The sequence below is a fragment of the Nicotiana sylvestris genome, chromosome 9 (genome assembly GCF_000393655.2).
Source record: "Nicotiana sylvestris chromosome 9, ASM39365v2, whole genome shotgun sequence".
Taxonomy (NCBI): Eukaryota; Viridiplantae; Streptophyta; class Magnoliopsida; order Solanales; family Solanaceae; genus Nicotiana; species Nicotiana sylvestris.
The window spans coordinates 17,318,931-17,341,864 of NC_091065.1; the positions used below are offsets into that span (position 1 = coordinate 17,318,931).

Genomic DNA, 22,934 nt, shown 5'->3' on the forward strand with positions numbered 1-22,934 from the left:
ATGATTTTAAGTGTGGGGTGGGAGACTTGCTCTAGTTATATTTGTACTGTACATAGACATTGTGTGTTGTAGCATGAAATTGATGTTGCTGTATATAATTGACTGTAATTATATTAGGAGTCTGACTTGGCCCAACGACGGACACTTGTCGACGGGTCTCTTGAGGGTCCAAGTCGGATATATATTTAAAAAAAAAAAATTTAAGGTAGAGGACACTTCCTGAGGACGGACCACTGGGACAGTACTCTTGAGGGAAGTAGTCCATAAAGATTTTTTTTTTTAGGTAGTGTAGTAAGCCCCCCTTGGTTTTTCTTTTGGCCACGGTTCTTTTCCAAGGTTTTTTCTTGAACCGGGTTAGGTAGATTTTTCTTTTGTAGTTAAGACTAAGATGGGTAAAGGCTAGAATGCTACCTCTGATGTACACACCTGCAACCAACTAAAATGAACCTGAGAGTGTGACGTCTAGGATCAGTTGTGGACTTGTAAATCTATGCCTTAATTTTGCACATCTTGCTTTGCTTGAACGCTCGTATGAGTGTGTTGATAGACTGATCCCGAACGAGTTACATGCTAAGTGTGTGTGAGATTTTACTTGCATTCTGTGCGTGCATGCGATACCTAGAACTTGCCCTGTGTGTTTGCAAAGCGAAATAGAAGCTGTTGGGTTTTAGAGATGAATGAGGCATTTCTTTGTGTAAGCCTAAATATAATGGTGAATCCACCTGTCTATATTGCCATAGTTAACCCCTTTGAGCCTGAAGCCTGTTCTCTGATAACCCTATAATGACCTATATCCCTGTGTTTGAATAGCTGATTGTTTGAACCTATACCTCCGAAAAGCACTTGAATCACTAAAGAACATACAAAAGTCAAAGTGTGGGGTGGTAGGGAGTTAGCGAGAAAAAAAAATGGGGAATCAGGAATGAATTATTTGAATGATGCACTGGAATTTTTTTTTTTTAAAAAAAAAAGGAAAGAAAAGCCAGTTGCACCTAAAGGAAAGTAGGGGTCACCTGTGAAACAAACAAAATGTGGAGGAATGATTGGGCTGAGCAGGGAAATTTAGATAAAATGAAGTGTGTATTAAAAGTGCTTAGGGAGGTTAGTCACTACATCCAAATGTATCCTACCCATCCTTTAGCCTACATTACAACCAAATAAAGACCTCTTGATCTTTGACTAAAACAGCTCGATTAGTAGAGTACTACTCTAGGGGCAAGCTTATGGTGTGTCTGTGCGGCATGTGAATGTTCTTTGCTGAAAGGGAGTGAATTCGTTCTATCTTCAGTTCCTTGTGTTTGAATTTTATGCATGTGGAACTTCTCTCAGACTTTTTGATGTGAGGGAATGTGACTCGGGAAGGAAAAGTAAATCTTCACCGCTGTTAGAGTAACTAGAGTGAGCGCAAGTGTGTCATGGCAGTAGAGTCTGCATCTGGGGTATGACCGACACATTGCTTAGGTTGTTCCGTCAAAATGGTGGGTGTGACATATTTGGGGTAAAGCATCAAACGGTTAGGCTTTTAAGTGTGGTTTAGCTTGCTCGAGGACGAGCAAGGGTTTAAGTGTGGGGTGTTGATACTAGGTGAATTTAACTATATTTAGGCCCTAAATAACCGCCTTCTTGCATAGTTTTAATAATAAAAGTGATAACAAAATGCTCTTATTAGCGCTTTTCATGATTTGTAGGTTATATATGACTAGGGAAGGCTAGGGAGCACTTTTGGAGTCAAAAAGAATGAAGAAAGAGAGGCCAACCGTGAAATGTCCTAAGTGAACCGCGCAAAAACAGGCTGAAGAATCAGAAAAATGACTTTGCCGCGGTTCCACCGCGACCGCGGCAAAACCGCGGTGACGAATGCTCGCGGACAGAAGGAGATTTAGAGGAGCTGTTTGGCCGCGGTTCCACCGCGATCGCGGCAGAACCGTGACATGAGGCGGAAATTTCAGGGACTAAAGTGCAAAACACGGGATTTTTAGCCCAAAACCCTATTTTAAACACTAGACTTCGCCCAAGAGAGGGATGTATTGATTTTTAGAGTATCTTGGCAAGAAAAACAATTGTGAGAGATCACCCAAAACATCTTTCTTCTTTTCTTTGATTTTGATTGCTAGTTTATGATGGATCTTATCTTAGTTTGTTTACCCATAGTTATGAGTAGCTAAATCTTTTGTCTAAGGTTTTGATGGAACCTATTGGGGGATGAACTTCTTGTTTATGTGAATACAAATTGCTAGTTTCAATCTTTATTTATTCAACTATGCTCTTGTTGTAGTTAATTGACAGGATCCTCAATTAGCTGTGCCTATTTAGTGTGCATAACTCGGGAGAGAGTGCATATGTAGGTTATTGTTGAATAACACCACTCCTAAAGTATAAGAGGAATCTATAACTGCGGGTTTAAAGGCGGGATTAGGGATAACGAAGTCTTGGGTGCAATCTTAAGTGAACTGTGTTAATTAAAGCTAGCTAATGTATCTCGGGAGAGTGCAATAGTATATTACTGTGATTACTCGGGAGAGATTTACGGTAAGAAAAGTGTTCATGATTGATAGAGGTGTGTTGGGAAATTCGTATGAAGCATAAACAGAAGGGATTCCATCAATAGGGGAAATCTTTACCTTAGCTTTTTCTCATCATTGTTTACAACCTTAGCATTTTAGTTTACAGCTTGTTATTTACTTGCAATCTTAGTTAGTAAAGAAACATTCAACTGTGATTCAAAAGTTTGGGAAATCGGTTCTCAAGAGTTTAGTGGGTCTAAAGATTGTGATTGATAGGTTAACTCTCTGTGGATTCGATCCTGGGCGTAATACTTGGGTTATATTTGTAACGTCCGCAGAGTCCTTTTTAGAGGGCATAGTTGGGCGTGATCAGTATATGAGTGAGATAAATGAATTAAGTTCTATTCAACATCTAAAAAGTGAATACAATGCAAAATAAAATTTACTGTAATATCAAAATTATGACTTTTGTGAACACCAGATGACTAAACAAGCAAAAGATGGAATGCGACAATTTCCACCAACAGAAAACATAAAATTAGGCAGGAATAAGTTGCGGAGTGGAGCAAGGCCAAATGAGAGGAAAACATACATTAAATTGAGCATACAGAAATTTTAAGACAATAAGGCCAAACATGTATTAAAAAAATGAATATACTACGTACTTCAGATTTTCCTTTATGTATTGATAAAGAAAATGTAAATATTCCTTCTTTCACTGTCTGGACTCTCAGATGAGTTTGTTATTGCAAACGAAAACAGGAAACAAAAACTCTCAGATGATTCGCATCAGAACAACAGTCGAAAACAAATGCAGAACACATCTAACATGTCGAAACTTTACCATGGCAAAGCATAATAGGAGAATCTAAATACTCCCTTTGTCCCAATTAATTTGACGCATTTTTAATTTTGAAAATCAAAATTCTCAATTTTAACTGCGAAATCAGACATAAAACTTTTAATTTTTAATTTAAATAAAAATTAATATTTGAAAGCTACATCAAAAATATTATAAGTCATAATTATTGATAATTCAAAATATTTAAAGACATAAAAGAATCAACTAAATAGGCCCAAAAGTGGCAAGAGCCTACACGTGTTAAAAGCCAATTAAATAGGCCCAAAAATGGCAAGAGCCAACCAAATACGTCCGACACTCTATAGTACAATTCCGAAAATAATTTGAACAACAAATTATAACCGTGTTTGTCCCCTTCAACTCCCATTTCCAAATATTAGTAAAACATAGTACATGTTTATATAATACGGTACAGAAATCACTATTTTTTTGTAGCAGTGGGTTTGAACTGATAAACATGGAATATTCACTTTCCGAAAGGTAATTCAAAACCATTGAAGAAAAACATACTTAGAAAACTTGCATGTTTAAGATATAGCAAAATCTCTCCACACAGTATTCTATCCTTGGAACTAGTATCGATAATAACAAGTTTAAGATCTTCTCTATTTTTCTTTTCTATATTTCTCTTCTTTAGAAGAGAAAGTTTTTTGACATGTATGCTTAGAAACAAGCTTGAGGCCATTTCAGTCATTTCTCATCAGCTATATACGTGCCCTTTGGTGCTCTTCCCAGATATACGTGTAGGTTTTCTGCTACTCCAGATGTATGCTTTTCTTCTTTTTCAACATAAACATATTCCTTGGCTAAGCACACACAAGAAAAGGCATAGAGAAACGATCCATCACAAGATCGAAATCAGGTAAGAGTTTCTTTCTGAAGTTCAGATTTGAGTCTGGTTCAATTCTTTTTGGTTTTGGCATTTGTTGGCCTGTGAGTTGTCCAGTTTTCTTCTCAAATCTCTTGAACTTTCAGGGAAATTTCTTAGTCTTTAATATCAATTTTGTTATTTTCTATGTGTTGTTTCTCTTTTTTTTGTTCCAATTTGTTTCAACTCAGACAACATCGGGAAATTTCAAAGTTAGGGCTTTCATGGATGAAATTGGGGGAATATTTGGGGTTTTGATAATTGGTAAAAGTCTGTTTTTTTCCCCACCGAGAAAGCAAATAGAACCCAGGTAATAATCCCTTTTAGAAGTTAAAATTTGATTTTGATCTAAAACTATTTTGCTCGATCATTGCTAATGTTTCTAATTTCTACTTAGTTTCCTCATCTCTCTGAAAATTAGCTTCTTTTTCTTTTTACATATCTCCCTTTTCTCTTTGATTCTAGGGTTTGTTTTACCTGTAAGTTTTGCTAAGTTTCTTGGTGATGGGATTTCGAAGATATGTGTTGGTTTTTGCAATTTTCCTCTTTGTGTTTTAGGTACGTGTGATTTGGCGGATGATTTTTTCGTCTCTCTTTGTTGCTTTCTTTGTTTTATCCATTTATGTTATTTTGGGCCTTTCCCCAACTTTTTTTTATTATTGATGTTGTTGTTAATTTATCTTTATTTCATGTTCTTTGTTTCAGTTTTTACTCTGGGTTGTGGTAGCCGTCTCCTCTGCATCATCCTGTAAGCACTGCACTTCTATTGGTTTTTTTCCTTAACTTCTTAGTAGATTGTTTATTTATATATATTATCTGTTTACTAGAGTTTATTTTTTGTTTGTGATGTATGTCAATAACACACAACTTATATTACTATATATCTAGATTTAATTTTAATTTAGTATTTTTGAAGCCTTATTTTTCAACGAATAAAATGGACTTCATTGTTCTCGAGTAAGTATAAAAAGGATCAAACGTTTGAAAAATACTACCGGTAAAACGGCTAGGCAACATGAATTATATAGAGTGATGCTGATAAAAAGGATGCTCTTATACCGCAGGTCTAATATATGAGACTGGAAAAAAAAATGATCAATAAGAGAGAAGAAAAAATTTGAACTCGATAGCCCTTTTAAAGGGGGTAAATGCAAATATGGATTACTATCTGTTAAATTCTCCCATAGTGAGAAATCTGCAGTGAATCGAGCAAGTGTACATCCTGGTGTATGATGAAAATACCAACAAAATGTCGCAATCAGTCATATTCGAGTAATTTTATTAATTTCATATATTCACTTGTACATATATATTTTCATAGTTGGTTGGTGTTTATTTGTTTTAGTAGGATATATAAATAGCAATATAAGTCTTCTCGTAAGGCTGGAGTGACAGAGGTTGGCTACTAAGTTGGGCATTATTGCAAGTTGCTCATGCCGATATTTAGGATGTGCTTTATGTTATGCTTGAAAATACAAACTATCCCTATGTATTTGAGAGGCATGCAGATTCTCAATTTATCTTCTTTATTATTGCAGTTCTAGTGATTCGTTGTGGTTGTTTTCTACCTCTGTTATTCAGTGGCACTTGAACCGAAAGGTAAATTTTCTAATATCTCGCGATTTATTTTTAGGTATTGTAAGTTTTTGCTTGAGTTCTTTTAAAAAATTATAATAAACATATATAAATATTAGACAATATTGAAAATATATTCAGTAATGCAAGTATGCACTTGACATTTCTCCTTCAGGAAATAAATGCGTGAATATGTCGAGTAAAAATCATAAAAATGAAAGTTGTGAAAAAATATATGCTGACAAGAAGGCTAGGCGACGCGAATTATACAAGATGATGCAAGACGATAAAAAAGAGGCTCTCCTAGTGCGAGCACGAGCGCGAGCAAGTAAGGACGGAACAAGTGGTCGACAACTTCCTGCTTGCTTGCTAATTAATAGCTCTGTTATCGCATCACCCTCTATGAGTGCTAATATTTCAAGCGAGCAATATCTTCCTTTTGTGGGATATTCAATATATGAAGCAGGTTAGACAGCTAGACTATGACTTCTTGATGGTATACACAAGTATAAATACGTATATGCATTTATAACTATCAAAATTATATACTTATACTTGTTATTGTTGCATCCCAGGATCTACATCTAATACAAATCATAAACAATATACTGAAGAGTTAATAACAATTCAACCATCAATTGATTATGTTATGTTAAAAACTGTTCCCAAATGCAAATTTTGTGAAGCCAAAAAATTTGAATACGAACCACCCGCATTATGTTGTCGCAAAGGCACTATTAAGCTGATTTCACATCAAGTACCACAAGAGTTAAGAACTCTGTGTCTAGGAAATACTGAAAAATCAAAGCATTTTCGAACCTACATAAGAACATACAATAATATATTTGCGTTCACATCCCTGGGAGTAAGTTATGACAAAGAGTTGGCGAAAGGGAATAAAGGTATTTATACATTTCGAGTTCAAGGACAAATGTATCATTTCATGAATGACCTGATACCAAGTAATGAAAAAGGAAAAAATCTACAATTATATTTCTATGATAATGAAAATGAGGTGAGCAATCGAATGGCATGTTCCAATAAATTGAACGAGGATACTGTGAAAAATTTAATGGAAATATTAAAAACCAATCCTTATACTACGTTTTTGAAATCCTTAATAAATATACCACAATTATTAGATTTCTACATTGCGCTTAAGTGTGATGCTGGTTTAGATCAACGAATATACAATCTACCAACTACGTCAAAAGTGGCAGGAATATGGGTAGAACAAGATACTAATAATTGCATCCCTACACCACATATCCGAATATATACAAAAAGTAATAGAAGCCAACTGGTAAATTATTATTACGGATGTTACGACCCATTGCAATATCCATTACTGTTCCCTTACGGTCAAAATGGTTGGCATTGTGGTATTCAAAAAGTTAAGCCTTCACCTACCCCTTCCAGAACACATCCGTATTGTGAATACGAACAATTGCCATGTCTAACAAATATGACTTCAATTGATGGATTCCTTGACATGGAAGCTGAAGTGATGCAAAAAGGCAAACGAAAAAGAGAAACAGTTTCCTGTCGTGAATATTATTGTTATCATCTCCAAATTAGAGATGATGAAAATATAATCTTACATTCAGGATGATTATTTCAACAATATGCTATAGACGAATGGATAAAAGTTGAAATTCAAAGATTAGATTTCGCTTTTTTCAATCAAGATTTATCCAGGATGGATGTGTTAGCGGGACTTTTAGATCATTTGCGACGCGGTGAGAGAGAAGGCTCACAGGTAGGTAAAAACAGAATACTTCCACTTAGCTTCACAAGAAGGCCAAGAGATATGCGCCGCCGGTATATGGATGTTATTGCATTAGTGCAACGTTTTGGAATACCCGATATATTTCTAACTATAACATGTAACCCTTCGTAGCCTGAAATTCAAGAAAACTTGTTGTCGACAGATGAGGCTCAGAATAGACCCGATTTAGTTAGCCGAATATTTTGAGCAAAACTAGAAGAGCTTAAAAAGGATATACTAAAAAGACAAATATTTGGTAAAGTTGCAGCATTTATGTACACGGTCGAATTCCAAAAACGGGGACTTCCACATGCTCATTTTCTTATTATACTCGATAAAAAATACAAACTACTGACCCCTGAGGCATATGATAAATTTATTTGCGCTGAATTACCGGATCCTAAAAGAAATTCTGATTTATTTAAGCTTGTTACACAACATATGCTACATGGTCCTTGCGGTCAATTAAATCCAACAAGCCCCTGTATGAAGAAAAAAAACGGTCATTGTAAATTTAAATTTCCAAAAGAGTTTGCTGAACAGACAACTAAAGGAAAAAATTCATACCCTATTTATAGAAGACGAAATACAGGAAAGTCTGTGGAAATTAGAGGACAACTTTTTGATAATTCATGGGTTGTTTCTTACAATCCATTCTTACTTAGTAAATTTAATTGTCATATAAATGTGGAGATTTGCTCTGATATTAAAGTTGTTAAGTACATTTACAAGTATATTTGCAAAGGACATGATAAAATTGCATTTCATATACATCCTAATGAGACGAATATAGAAGTAGATGAAATAAAGGAATATCAATCTGCTAGGTGGGTGTCACCACCTGAGGCTGTGTGGCGCATATTTGCTTTTCCTATCAGTGAAATGATTCCAAATGTATACCATCTTCAACTGCATCTTGATGGACAACAAATTGTTTCCTTCAAAAATACAGACAATATTAGTAGAATTGTAAATAATCCTATGATTAAAAAAATAATGTTAACTGAATTTTTTAGAATGAATAGCGAAAACGAAAATGCTATAACTTTGAATTTATTATATCGGGAATTTCCAGAATATTTTGTATGGTCCACAACATACAAGATGTGGTCGCGTCGCCAACAAGGATATGCTATTGGTAGAGTTGTGACATGTCATCCAACCGAATGAGAAAGATACTATCTTAGATTGCTCTTAATGAACGTAAGAGGACCAAAATCGTATAAAAATTTGCGAAATGTAAACGGAATAACTTGTGGCACGTTTAGAGAAGCTGCGGAAAAAAGAGGATTATTACTTTGCGATAATAATTTAATAGAATGCATGTCAGAAGCAGTAAGTTACCAAATGCCACACAGTTTGAGACACTTATTTGGTGTACTATTAGTATATTGCAATCCCGCTAATCCAAGAGAGTTGTGGGAAAAATTTGAAATCCCGATATCTGAAGATTTCAAAAAATACCCAAACATGCATACGCGAGAAATTCGTCACAAAGTATTAAATCATATTAATTATATTCTTCATTCAATGAGTCGTGATATTAATGAATTTGAACTAACTCAGGGCAAAATTCAACCATCTGCAACAGCCAAAGAAGCTAAAGATGTACATTTTGAAAGGAATATTATCGTTACTAAACAAGATTTACTATTGCCATATAAACTAAACATTGAACAAAAAAGAGCTTACAATGTAATCCTTGATAGAATACTCTCCAATAAACTCGGAGCATTCTTCACTGATGGTCCGGGTGAAACTGGAAAAAGCTTTTTATATCGTGCCTTATTAGCTACAGTACGACATAGAGGATTTATAGCATTAGTGACTGCGAGTTCAGGGGTTGCTGCTTCACTTCTTCTCGGAGGCCGAACTGCTCATTTCCGATTTAAAATACCTATTGATGTTGATGGAAATTTTAGTTACAATATTAGCAAACAAAGTTCACTGGCATCGTTGATTCGAGATGCAAAACTAATAGTATGGGACGAAATTTCAATGGCAAAAAAAGAAATGGTTGAAGCACTAGATTTGCTCCTTAGAGATTTAATGGAAACAACTATGTTGTTCGGCGGAAAGGTTGTTGTATTCAGTGGCAATTTTAGACAAACTCTTCCCGTTGTCCATGGTGGACAAAGGGAAGATTTTGTTCGTGAAAGCTTATTATGTTCTGAAATTTGGCATCAACTTGAAAAATTACAACTGTCCGAAAATATGCGTGCGAAAACAGACCCAGCTTTTTGTGAATATTTGATGAGAATTGGTAATGGAAAAGAAAACAAAAATGATAAGAACAAAATAGAAATTCCCCGTCCTCTGATCATACCTTTCACCACTGAAAAAGATTCCTTGAATCATCTATTTAAAGTTACTTATCCTGATTTATATTTAACTCATTCAAATATTTCTTTTATTACTTCTCGCGCAATTCTAACTGTCGCACCTCCTTTTTGCCGCGCCCGCGGGGCGCGTGGGGAGTTTTTCTCCAATTAAAGGACAGTCGAAACGGGATTTATTTAATTATTTTCAGAGTCGCCACCTGGGAATTTTAAGGCGTCCCAAGTCACCAATTTCAATCCCTGAATCGAGGAGAATATGACTCTGTTTATTATTCTGCGAACCAGAAATCCTGAGTAAGGAATTCTGTTAATCCGGAAGAAGGTGTTAGGCATTTCCGAATTCTGTGGTTCTAGCACGGTCGCTTAACTGTTTTTATTATTTGGCTTAATTATCTTGATTTTATTAAATATATTGATGTTATCTGATTTTACTACCGCTTATACTTATTGTGATTGAGAAACCTTCTTTGAATCGAATTACGCGTACGTATATTCGTGTTATAAATTGAAAAGATGCGGAATTGTGTCACGCGCACGTGTACACAATAACTTTTGACAATATATTTATTAAGCACATTTTTTTTTGAGATTGTGTTGAATCAAGAATAATTGTTTTTCTTGAATAGTGAACCGTACATCTCGGATTTTTATGAAATTGATTTAACACCTTTGGAAAAATCCTTTTATTAAATATTCGCTCGAAATTGCGCGTACGCATAATCCGAAATTTTGCTTTTAAAAGTATAATCAGGGTACGCGAACGTATCCCTAATTGCACAACATATTTGTAATGATATTATGGAATTTCCACAAAAATGTTTGTTATATCACGAGAAATCTCGTTTTAAGATACTCTTTAATTTTTTGGAAAAGAACCCACAATTTATTAAATGTTGACCATTGATTATAATTTCCGAATATAAATTATATTCATTCCAATTATTCAAATTCAAAGGACAGAATAAAAATATGATTAATACTATCTTTAAAACAAATATGACATATATATATATATATATATATATATATATATATATATATATATATATATATGCCAAGGAATAAATTACATATGAAACTGAAAATGAATGATTCCTAAAGGAAGGAAATATTTTCCAAGAATTTTCATTATTTACTTAATGCAAATTCTATTTCTAATTACCATTGATTTAAAGTGTTGCCATTTGTGTATATACAACTCAACTTATTCTCATATACTCGTTTTAATCTTAATAGATGAAATTAATTTACTTAGTTATGCCTATGATTGAGTTAGGATAGATATAGATATAATCAAACCAATTTGATTCTCAATCTATGTGAGTTATTACTAACTATTAATTTTCACATTGTATAAGTTCCTAAGCCCTTTATTACTAAGAAAGAGAACAAGTCTTGTTGACTTAATAAAATGATATTGCGTACAATATTACTTACTATATTTGACATTTTTGAACATACGGATTATACTAACGCATCTTTCAACTATAAATTATGAACACAACCAATGTTATGCCAAAAGATGGCAAATTGCAACTAATCATCATCTAGCTTTTAAACAACAACTAATTAACTAACAAGATAAACTAATAGCATATTTTCTTTGATAATGCCATATTATGCTATACCTATCTAACAATACCATGAAGTGTAAATAAAAACCAACTTTCTGCCATGCTTCCTATTTACACAACTCATAGATAACTAAACTAATGAAATTTGACATGGATAACATTATTACAAAGTTTTATATGAATTTCAAAATAAGACAATTAACTTGTAGCCATCGAGTCGAACTCACTACTGGTTAACCAACATGAAACTAAAACTGAAATTGTCAACTAAAGAACTCAAATGAGTAGATGACAATATTACAATTCAAACTCTATTTATCTGTCATGTTGAATCTCTTTCCAACATAAAATTTAAAAGACATGTACCTGAAAATGAAGGTAGGAGGAGTAAATTTCAGCAGTAGCAGCAGTAACAAAATCAGTAGAATATACCGATAACACAGCAAATCTGAACAAGAATAGGATTCGAAGAGCCCAGATGCACAGTAAAAGAACTTTTAAGAAACTTCAGATTTTTAACTGAAGAATGAGATCGAACAAATCCGGACAGATTCAATACCAAGAGTAATATTTCTGATTTTTGATGTTTAGAACAAAGCAGACTGAAAACTTTCAATTTCAAGAACACAGAATCAGCTTCAATACTAATTTCCGATGTAGAATTCTGTTTTAGTGTCTCTGTTTTCCTTTCTTTCTATCTTCCTTTTCAAATTTCTGTTTCTGCTTGATTTTCCTCTTTCAATCTCCTAAAATCTGCCTTAAGCTCTATCTCTCAAACTCTCTTCTTCTGAAAACTGCCCCTATTCTCTGAAAAAAACTCTCCCTAAGCTCTTTTTTTTCTGAAAAAACTCTTTCTCTCTCTGAAAACTGATTTTTTTTCTTCAAAATCTCTTAAAGTCTGCCCCTTTTAAGCTGTCCAGCTCCTGTATTTATACAGGGCTGGTTGCACCTTTGTCATGGTGGCTGGACCCTTTATCCCTTTAAAAATTAGAAAGTTTCCATTAAAACTACTTTTTAATACTTTATGTGATCCTAACATGATTTTCAGCAGCCCCATTATTCCTTGTTCCCCCTTTATTACTTAAATATAGCCATTAACACTCCATTATCAGCCCACTATTATATCATATTTCCCTCATTGTTTTATCCCAAAAAATACCCCAGAAATCCTACTGTAATTCTGTTATTACTGCCTTTAAACTCAGAATTTCACAGTACAGATTTTACAATCTGTTTAAGCAGCTATAACCAATCCTAAAGTTTGGACTGAATTCTGATTAAAAAGGGTAACTCCTAACACAATTACATTCAATCAAACATTGATAGAATCATACTGAATTCAGAAACAATCATTATAGCAACATATTACACTGAGTTCAGTAACTGAGCTTTAACTTTGAACAATAAATCAAACAAACACAGGATCATTGTCAATACTGACAATGCCCTGAAACTTTAATGTTCAGACAATAACATATATACAACACTTATTTTGACAGATTCATATAAATGTAAATAAGGGTGATTTAACTGACGAGTATTAATTTAAACTGATTATCTACAACAATTGTCCATAATTGGTCTAAAACAATAGAAGCAGACTGTTTTTTTTATTAGCATTATCATAAGTGAGAATTCATAATATAACTAATCGACGAACTTAATCGAGTCGATTACTTACATTATGAACAATCACAACCAACTGAAACAGTTTCATATTTGACCATATAGACGGGCATGAGACAAAGGTGACAGAATTAATCAAATAAAATCATGAAAAATTAACAAGCTATTAAGACAAACAACAACACACGTAGAATACACAAAATAATAGAAAAAATACCTTTGAATCTTCAATTTTAATCCGACTCGAACTCAACTTGGATTTGGATTTTTGTTTGAAATCAAACAGACCTTAGTCGAAGTATTTTCCACTGAAAATACTTCGACTAAGGTCGATTGAACCTCAATCTTTACTTAATCTGAACAGAATCCGAAAGTTTGGTATTTTTAGGGTTCTTAAAAATTCGATTTGGGATTTAACCATTTCTGGTCAGATTCGAGAAGAACCAAACATGACACAAGGGTGAGGGAGGCCTAGGGGTCATTTGGTGTTAGTTTGAAACGGATCTGAGTTTGTTCTTGTTTGGTCCGAATCTTCAAAAGAAGATTCGAGAAGTTCCGAACTGATTCGAACCAAACAAACAATAGATCCATACTCAGGGTGACTAGGGGAAGCTATGGTGTCGATTTGGGACTGTTAGGTTTAGATCTGAACTTGGCTCGAATCTTCAAATGAAGATTCGAGAACCTTCAGGGAGATTCGAACCAAGCAGATAACATATTTGGATAGAGGAGGTTCAGGGGGTTCTGGAGTGTTATTTTGGTGACCGGCGGCGTTGATGCCGCCGGGTTTCAGGCGGTGGAATCCTAGGGCGGCTAGGGTTAGGAGTGGGGGTTTGGGGGACGATGATGAACAGTGTAGGAGGGGGGTGTTCAGTTAGGGGCCGGGTAAAGGCTTGGGATTTATATAGGGGTGGGGTGGATTGGTATCGTCCGTTGGATCAAGTAGAATGGATGGCCAGGATTAATTCATTAAACCAAACGACGTCGTTTGGTTTAAAGTTGGGGTCGGACTGAATCGGGTCATTGGGTCGGGTTATGGGTTGCGGGTAAGGGCAGGGGATCTTGACCGTTGATTGGATTTAATCCAACGGCCCTTGATGAGAGGTGACCAAACGACGTCGTTTGGTTCTGGCTTTGAATTGGACCGGACCTGGGAGTGTTGGAATTGGGCTGTGGAAGGGTAATTCGATTTGGGCCTGGATTTTAAATCCAGGTCCAATTTTCCCATTCTATTTTATTTTATTTTCTGATTTTATTATTAATAAAAAAATCCTAATAACATTATAAAACAATTTTTAACCTTACATAAAAATATTAATTATTTCATAACAACTATTTAACACATAGTCAAAACATTAATCACACAGTAACATATTTAAAAATAGAACGAATGCATATTTTTTTTGTGATTTTATTGAAATTATCTCTTAAATGCATAATTAAATCCTATATGCATGCAATTTTTCATTTTATTATAACAATGTAAACACTTACAGACATAACACAAGTATTTAACACCACGCAAAAATTCAAAAATTATACAGTAAAAGAAATTTATTTTATTTTTTGATTTATTTTGGAGTAGTTTTCATTAAAGCAAAAATCACGTGCTCACACTAACTACAAAGAACGACTTCGTTGATGAAATAAATGATATGCTAATTGCTCAATTTTCAGCTGATGAAAAAGTCTATTTAGCTACCGATGAAACAATTGACCCAAAAGATCAAAGTGAATATGACGACTTTTTGCACACTTTAAATCCTCCTGGTTTACCTCCTTATAAATTGTGTCTAAAAAAAATTGTCCAATTATATTATTAAGAAATTTGAATCCCTGCGACGGTTTGTGCAATGGGACACGATTAATATGTAATGACTTTAAATCTCATGTTATTAGTGCTACAATATCCAGTGGTGATTTTAAAAATACACATGTATTCATTCCGCAAATACTGCTATTAACATCAGAAGATGAAAAACTACCCCTTCAATTTAAAAGAACACGATTTTCGATACGGTTATGTTTCGCCGCGACTATAAATAAAGCTCAAGGCCAAACATTAGATTTTGTTGGCATTTATTTGCGAGAACCTGTATTTTCTCATAGTCAATTGTACGTTGCTTTATCAAGAGCTAAAGGTTCTAACTGTGTCAAGATATTAATTAGACCGGTTATAGCTGACGATGATGATGATCACTCCACATATAATGTAGTTTATGATGAAATTATTGAAAAAGCTTTTTCCATAACTTAGACCATCATTCCTAATAGTAAGTGTGATGTAGAACTTATTTACTTTTTGGATTCTTTGATTTTGTATTATAATCATTCTAACAATCTTACGTTTGCTCATTATTATAATTGTGATGCGTTATGATTGTCGATTATGTCTAGATGGCAGAAAGATTCAACATCAATGCGATTACTCCAGAAACGGAAGAATGGACCTGCAAGATACAAGTAGTTGATAAAGGCAGACCTAGAGACAACAGAGAGAAAATGAAAAAATATCAGCTGATGGTTTTGCAAGATGAAGAGGTAATCTTTAAAGGATTCATAAGTTTGCCAATAGTAATTAAGTTAATATTATCCTAATTGTGCCTTATTTTGTTACAGGAAAATCAAGTGGAATGCGTTATATTCAATGTGGAGATAATGCATTTTGCAGATCTGTTTCGCCCTTTCTATACTTACTTGGTGTCAGTTGCACAAGTCAAAGAATCAAACTATATGTACGGAAATCCACTTAACAAATTTACATGGACAATTGATAAGTGTACCATTGTTGAGCCAATAGAAACTGTTAATCCTCCAGAAGAGCCACTACCTCCGCCAACGCGCCTAAATCTTACACCATTTGACAACTTTGAATATCAACCCGAAGGATCTGAATTCGGTAATTGAAGCTTTATCTATTTATGTTGTTTGTTTGCCTAAAATTCACATTTATTAGTATTGTTATTATTACGATTATTGTCTATATCAATTTTTATTGTCTATTAGCTTATTCATCGTTCTTTTTAAATGCAAGATGTGCTTGCCATCGTGCTCAACACAAGTCCCTCAACCTATGCTTCAAATGGGCGGAGAATTCAAGATTTTATCATCATGGATGATCAGTAAGTATACATAAACCTGTTTTATTGGATCCAACTAGCAACTGCTGATTCAAGTATGATGTAATGTGTCACTTTTCGTATATTGTCTAACAATAGCCCACAATAACTGAAACCGAAATTCAAGTTGAGATTGTACCCTTTTAAAGGATGCTTTTCATGCTTCAATTCAATTTTGGCTTTGCTGCAATTATAATCTTTCAAAGCATACTTAGATCTACTACGCATTCCTGGAATTATTATGGTTTAAGCTTTTTACTACTAATAATATTTGATCATATCTTTAAATATATTCTCAACAATGCAAAGTTCTTATCTTGTTGTTTCTCTTGCTATAAGAATCTAAGTAAAATTAGGATTGATATCATATTGCGCTTTTGATTTTGTAAATTTTAATTTGGCTCAGCTTTTTTGCAAGTAATTTATGCTTTTCCAAAATTAACTTCAAACTTTCAGTTTATTTTGATTTATATATCAACAATTGTTGGGATAGCTGCATAGAGTGACGATGTTTGGTGGCTAAAAGTACACACCAATCAAAGAGTCTAAAAACCATATCATCGGCCTTTAACATTTTAAAAATCTTTATTTGTTCTTCAATAAAGTTAGAAGCAATGATCCAAACAAAGAAATTTTAGTTATGGCAAAATCACTAATTAGAAAGAAGCTATTAAAAGCTAACTTAAAAATTATTTAATGTTATATGCGTCAAAGAATTAGATTGTTGCTAAGAGTTATTCAGAGAAAAATATATTGCCTTCAAATGTAGAAATATAACATAATTAAATATGTAGTTGCTTATTTTTCTCTTTAACAATGACTTTCTAATTTACCCGTAGTTGTTCTTTAATAAAGGTAGTGTTTCAAAAATTATGATTATATTTAAAAAATTTTACCTACTATTAACTCATCCGGGTTTACTAAAAAAATCGATCCTTTTGATGTCATGTTTAGCTATTGGATTTTAAACCAAACTATATTTCAAAAATATGTTTTTTTCCATTCAATACTTTGGATTAATATTGACCAAAATATTCATGTAATTAGAAAGTTGCATAAAGAAGAGCGACTTTGTCTCCTCTAATTTTATATGTTTCTGAACAAATAGATAACCTATCTCAAATTATAGCCAATATAATCTCCCTCTTATTAGGAATTTAAGATGTAGTAGTTATTGCACAAATTGTATCAAATTGATGAATCTTATATATACTAGCTTTTAATTAAAAGAAATTAGAGTTAAACATTTGAATGTCTTTGAAGAAAAGCTAATAAGTAGCTTATAGAAATTCTATTCAAAGTATTCATGCAATTGTGGATTCCTAAGTACTAAAAGTTTGTATATCACAAACATGCTTATAAACTATTGTATTTCAAATGTGCAAATATTACCAATGCTGAAAGATCTAATATAAGAAAGTAGCATATCAATGTTACGAACATCTCTATTAAATATTCTTGTAAAAGGGAATTAAGATGTTAAAGAGAAGAGATGTACACCTCGAGTCATATAACAATTACAGGTATACTCATGGGTAGGCAAATAAAGCCACGTATATGTATGATACAACAAAAGTGATGCTAAATGACTAGATTGCTCTCATGCATTTTGAAAAAGACACTAAACATTTATCAGATGCATAGCAAAAAACATGAGCAAAATTGAATAAAAACAAACCTGCAGGTAGAAGCAATTTGAGGAAGATGAAGATGTCTCTAAGAAGCAACGAAAATCTGAAAGTGCAAACAAAATGGAGGAAACCTAATATGTTGTCTATGTAAAACTCACTTGGGCTCATTTAAAACTTACACGTAGCATTTTGTATAGAAAAACTAAGCCACATGTATAGTAAATTTGTAAGAATTGGCGCGAAAGGACTAATATACCCTCGAGCTTTTTAGAAATGACATAAAACACATGTCGCCATTCCAGCTTTTCCTTAAGTTTCTTCTTCACTCTGGCCACTAGCTTTTACTTGATATCTACAATTTTTTTATTTGCTCTTTGGTTTTTGGGTTTTTTATCATATATGTGAATTCTTCAGAGTTTCTTGGTGATGCGATTTTGATGATACGTGTTGGTTTTTGCAGTTTCCTTCTTTGTGTTTTTGGGTTCTGGTTACATCGCAATATCAAAACTTATTCAAAACATCTTTATGTTGAAACTAATTGGATCATTGCTACAATAAGTTGTGAATTATATCTATTTCTCTTTTAATAAGCATAAAGCAATTCTACCATCTATTCTAGATTTGAGACTTATTGGCTCTTCGACAACATATGATAGTTCAAACTATTTTGCTTTAGAAGCTTTTGTTAGGGACCAATAGTCAAGACCTCAGGAAATATCTGTTTTCTTCGAAACTGATTGCATTATAGAAATTTCTACACATTAAGATACCAATATGTGTTCATTTTTTAATCATGTCTAATATTTAAATGTTGTAATTGATGCTCATTTATGCTGCTTAAGCATTGACATTCCCATGTTGATTTAAGATAGTGATTTAACAATTTTGTTCTATTTTATACTGCAAAAAACCAACGAAATTCACACTCTGGGTCAAATATTCTACATACATGCTGAAGTCGCACTACAAAATGAGAACCAACGATTTTGTATCCTACTTGTTCAGACTGCAAACAACACTTCACACGAGTTATCTCACGGAGAAAGTTCTATTGCACTAATTGCTGTCAAGCTACCCAATTGGTTCCCAGGTATACATGCAACTTTCACATAACTGTTTATATTTAACATTCTACATTCACCATCTTTTTAATTAACCAATCATTTTATCTTACAACTAGGTGCCAATTTGAAATGACGCTCACAGATCATAGCGGTTCTGCAACAACAACTATTGTCGACGAGTATGCAGAAAAAATATTGCTTCTCACTTCGGAAGAGATTTATAATATCTGCAATGTCAAGATGCATTGTCAATTTCGAAAAACCACAAATAACTATTTTCTACCAGTTGAGCCCCCTCTCAAATATAAATAACTAATTTCATTTTTACAGAAAGGACTGTTGCCTCTTGCGAACGCACAAAAGCTACTGACTGGCAAGATCTTCAAGATTCAAATAAAAAAGTTGTTTACAAGAAATAATGAGGCAGGAAAGTTAGTTATTTTGTATTTCATAGATAAAAGTAATTCGGTTGTCTCACAAATGTCGGACACCATCAAGGATGTTGCGGAAGGAAGTAAACAAAAAATTGAACCCGCTGCCCCAGAGAAGCAAGAGCGCCCACACATAACAACCAAAGGCAACGATTCCTACAAATGTAAGGCGGAAATGAAAATTTCCCCTCCGAAAAATTGCTGAGAGGTATTTGTAATTTCTGTTCCTTCTAAATTTAATATGAGATTCAACTTTGTAGAAAAAACAAATACCTTAAACGACTATCGTTTGTTAGCATTTTTGCCAGTGAAACATCTTTTGCTACTATTTTGGGATGCAAGTAAAGCCACAACTTGCTGTTGCTTTTGAATACGGTTAAGCTCACTTTTACGACTGCTTTCTGGATATTCCTCTACTCGGAATATGTCGCATCGACACGAGGTTAGTATTCTTGATTACAAATCTACTAATAAGATCAATATTATAGAATGTATGGTCCAGTTCAAATTACTTTGCAAGCCCGCCCCTTTCTATGCTATTTTAGACCCAACTATCAAGCTATCAAGTCCTTCTGGTATGGCGACTGCTTATAGAACTTTAACTATAAGTCTTAATAAAAATTCTATGAGCTAAGATTTCGAACTTTTTCCACGGATGGCATAAGTAGAAATAATAGTGGATAAATGTTATCAGTCTAAAAAAAGTTGAGATAAAAGCGGATAAACTAATATAGCAATGTACTGTAGGTGCTATTAGTATTGACTTCAAAAGTAGGTACACAACATCATATGTTAATAGCAAGGTATTATTTATTTGGAACAAAATATCCACTCTTGAATGTTGTCTGGTTGGCAAATAATACATTATTTACGTACGTAACAGTATCATATTATTAGATGCATGTGTGTCATATTCTTTATATCATATATGGGAGAATTATTTACATTTTATACTATTTACACATTGACAAATGGTGATGCATTTTTTCTGCTGTATCTAATCTTCTTCTTAGCTTGCTTCTTAGTAGTTCTTCACCAAAATATACCTGTACAGTTATAAAATAATTGTTAGTGCTCAACAAAGTAATGGGTGAAGAATAACAAAGAATAAAAATTTGATGTTAAATAGTGAGGAATATGCAAGTAAAGGAGTCGAGATATTTTTTTGCTGCATAAGTTTCCTGATTAAATTTTGGCTTCCTTTTTGGTCTCATAAAATTTTGAAATGCCTGATGAGATATCTATTCTCCTTGATTTTTTATATACTGACAAATCACTTAAATAACCATTTTATGTCACCATGTAATGTATGTGCCGCTAAAGCTCTCTTTGGGAGGTAAGTCGAGTTATCACAATGCAAGAAAAATATCATATTTAGTGTTATCCACCTCTATGCCGGCTCCAATGAACCAGCTAACATCCCACAAGAATACTCTCTTGTGGATAGCTGCTCCACTTGTTGATCTGCCTGAGTTGTGCATTTATGCTAAATCATGAATTTCCTTTCTCAACTTTTTCTCCGTAAATAATGATATCTTCTATTTCTTCAACAACTAAGTAATAACTAATATGGCTACTAAATTAAAGTCCCCATGGATATGTCCCATTAAAGATACGTATTTTGTTGTTATTGAGAGTGAGATGTTCGGATAGATTGTCTTATGCAATTTGGTGGATCTGTTTGGAAGTGTTAAACATAATGTTTCAAATGTTAGTTGGTAAGGTGTCACGTTAAGTTTGAAACAATATAATGTAATATGTATTTGGCACCAGTTTAAATGTTGAGGGATGAACTTTCCTCTTTAATATGAGTACCTATTTTTGGAAAAACCGAAAAGGATAGCATTATTATGACAGAGTAAATAGAACTTGATGGAAACGTTGTACAAAGTAATATGACTCTTTTAATATATTGTTTAATATCTTTCTTTCTCTTCTCTGTTTCAGTTCGTGCTCTGTTTTTTGGTTGGTCAATCCTTCTGGAGCAGCTTTTCTTGGGTACTCAGAGGTACAATTTCACTTTCTTTAAAATGTTATCCGAGAATATGTCAGCCTTTTCACAATACTTAATACAAAGTGGTTTTAACGCTGCATCTGAGTATACATATATTGGCCATTTTCTTGCTCTTTGTTCGTTATCTTTTCCCGTCTTCCATAATATTTCATCTTCCTCTGTTCAAATTTTGCTGATTTATGCATTTCAATTAAAAAAAATTTTTGCATGCCCATAGGGCTATGCTAATGTTCTTGGTGTGGCGACTGGGCTATTCAAAGCTTAAAGTTAGTATATTTCATTTACCTGTTGTTGCTCGACTTTCCTTAGTTAACATATAACGGTACCCTTAACTATTGATGTTATTAAAGTAGTATGCTTAAGTTCTGGCTAATTTAGGAGATCCAAATTATCTCTATTTTTTTAATGGTTTCTCTGTTACTATGGTTTCTTTCATTGTAGTTCTCCTCTAATTTTTCCCTGTCATTCAAATGACTATTTGATGAATTGAGTAGTTTTTTTTTTTGGTCCTTCGATGTAGTTCTTACAGACTCTGATAGAATGTGGAATGAATTTTTGTTGAAAGCTAATACTATACAAGTTGTGCCATGAATTGTTATTTGAATATGATTTTCACAAATAAATCTATTATTGGAATTGAGATTGTGTGCTCTAATAAGATCTTTTCCATGCTTGAACTTAATTTTTATTTCGTTGCAGTTACGATCTTGTAGAACGTACTTAATTCCAGCTGACAAATTTTGTGCAAAAAGGCTTTCTTAGTTCCTCCAAGTCTGTAGGGGCAAAAACGAACAACCTTGGCTATATGCAAAGAGGCCTTCTTAGTCCATATTTCACATCAGAACATAAACAATGGAATCAAAGACATAATATGCTTGACTATGTGCTAACCTTTACCTAGCCTACTTGGTTTTGTTAAAGCAAGCTTAACCGAATTACATTACTGATGTTGTTTACAGAGCATTACATCTGCTGTCTTTAACTCTTTTTTGTGGCTTTCGTCGATTCAAAAACACTTCAACATGTCAGATTCGTTTTGATGTTCTGTTTTCTTTTGCTTTTATGGCCACACTTAAATCACCAATGATTTAAATTGATCTTTCTTAGACATAAATTTAAATGTTTAAGCTACAAAGTTTATCGTGACTGCTTTTCTGTTTCAATTATTTTCTGTTTCATATATGCTGCTACTATTAAACAAGTACTTTTTTATGTTGCTTACCTGAAATTACAAGCATGTAATCTTCGTTGTAACCTTTTAATTTATAACACGTTTATTTGTTTGCAGATATTTTTGGCGAAGAACTAACAGGAAAAGGATCAGAAAAAAGACCAAAGACCGCATATGTAAATAATTGTATCATACATGTTGTAACTGTTGTGGCACTTTAGACATCCCTTAATGTAATGCTCTTGTGAACGCATATATGTAAATTAAGTGTGTACCACTTAACATAAAATATTATCTACTAGATTCCATACTTGCATCATTAAATTTTGAGTTAAATAACGTTGGGCCCGTGCTGGCACGGGCTACACTATCCTAGTATATTAGAAGA

General features: G+C 33.5%; 1 protein-coding gene across 1 annotated transcript; it reads left to right on the forward strand.

Moving 5' to 3' along the window:
* Positions 1 to 4,703: 4,703 nt before the first annotated feature.
* On the forward strand, positions 4,704 to 22,857 carry LOC104217672 (uncharacterized). The gene is made up of 11 exons (XM_070156338.1): positions 4,704 to 4,792; positions 4,940 to 4,982; positions 5,773 to 5,833; positions 15,514 to 15,657; positions 15,736 to 16,015; positions 16,151 to 16,238; positions 18,872 to 18,956; positions 19,047 to 19,569; positions 19,658 to 19,803; positions 21,309 to 21,369; positions 22,664 to 22,857. Exons 4-7 carry the CDS (start codon positions 15,514 to 15,516, stop codon positions 18,924 to 18,926), a joined length of 567 nt encoding a protein of 188 aa, XP_070012439.1. The 5' UTR covers positions 4,704 to 4,792; positions 4,940 to 4,982; positions 5,773 to 5,833; the 3' UTR covers positions 18,927 to 18,956; positions 19,047 to 19,569; positions 19,658 to 19,803; positions 21,309 to 21,369; positions 22,664 to 22,857.
* Positions 22,858 to 22,934: the final 77 nt, after the last annotated feature.

Coding starts and splice junctions, on each gene's coding strand:
- LOC104217672 (XM_070156338.1), top strand. CDS start 15,514: ATGGCAGAAAGATTCAACATCAATGCGATTACTCCAGAAACGGAAGAA. Junction 15,658..15,735: donor TGGTTTTGCAAGATGAAGAG/GTAATCTTTAAA, acceptor ATTTTGTTACAG/GAAAATCAAGTGGAATGCGT. Junction 16,239..18,871: donor TTTATCATCATGGATGATCA/GTAAGTATACAT, acceptor CTACTTGTTCAG/ACTGCAAACAACACTTCACA.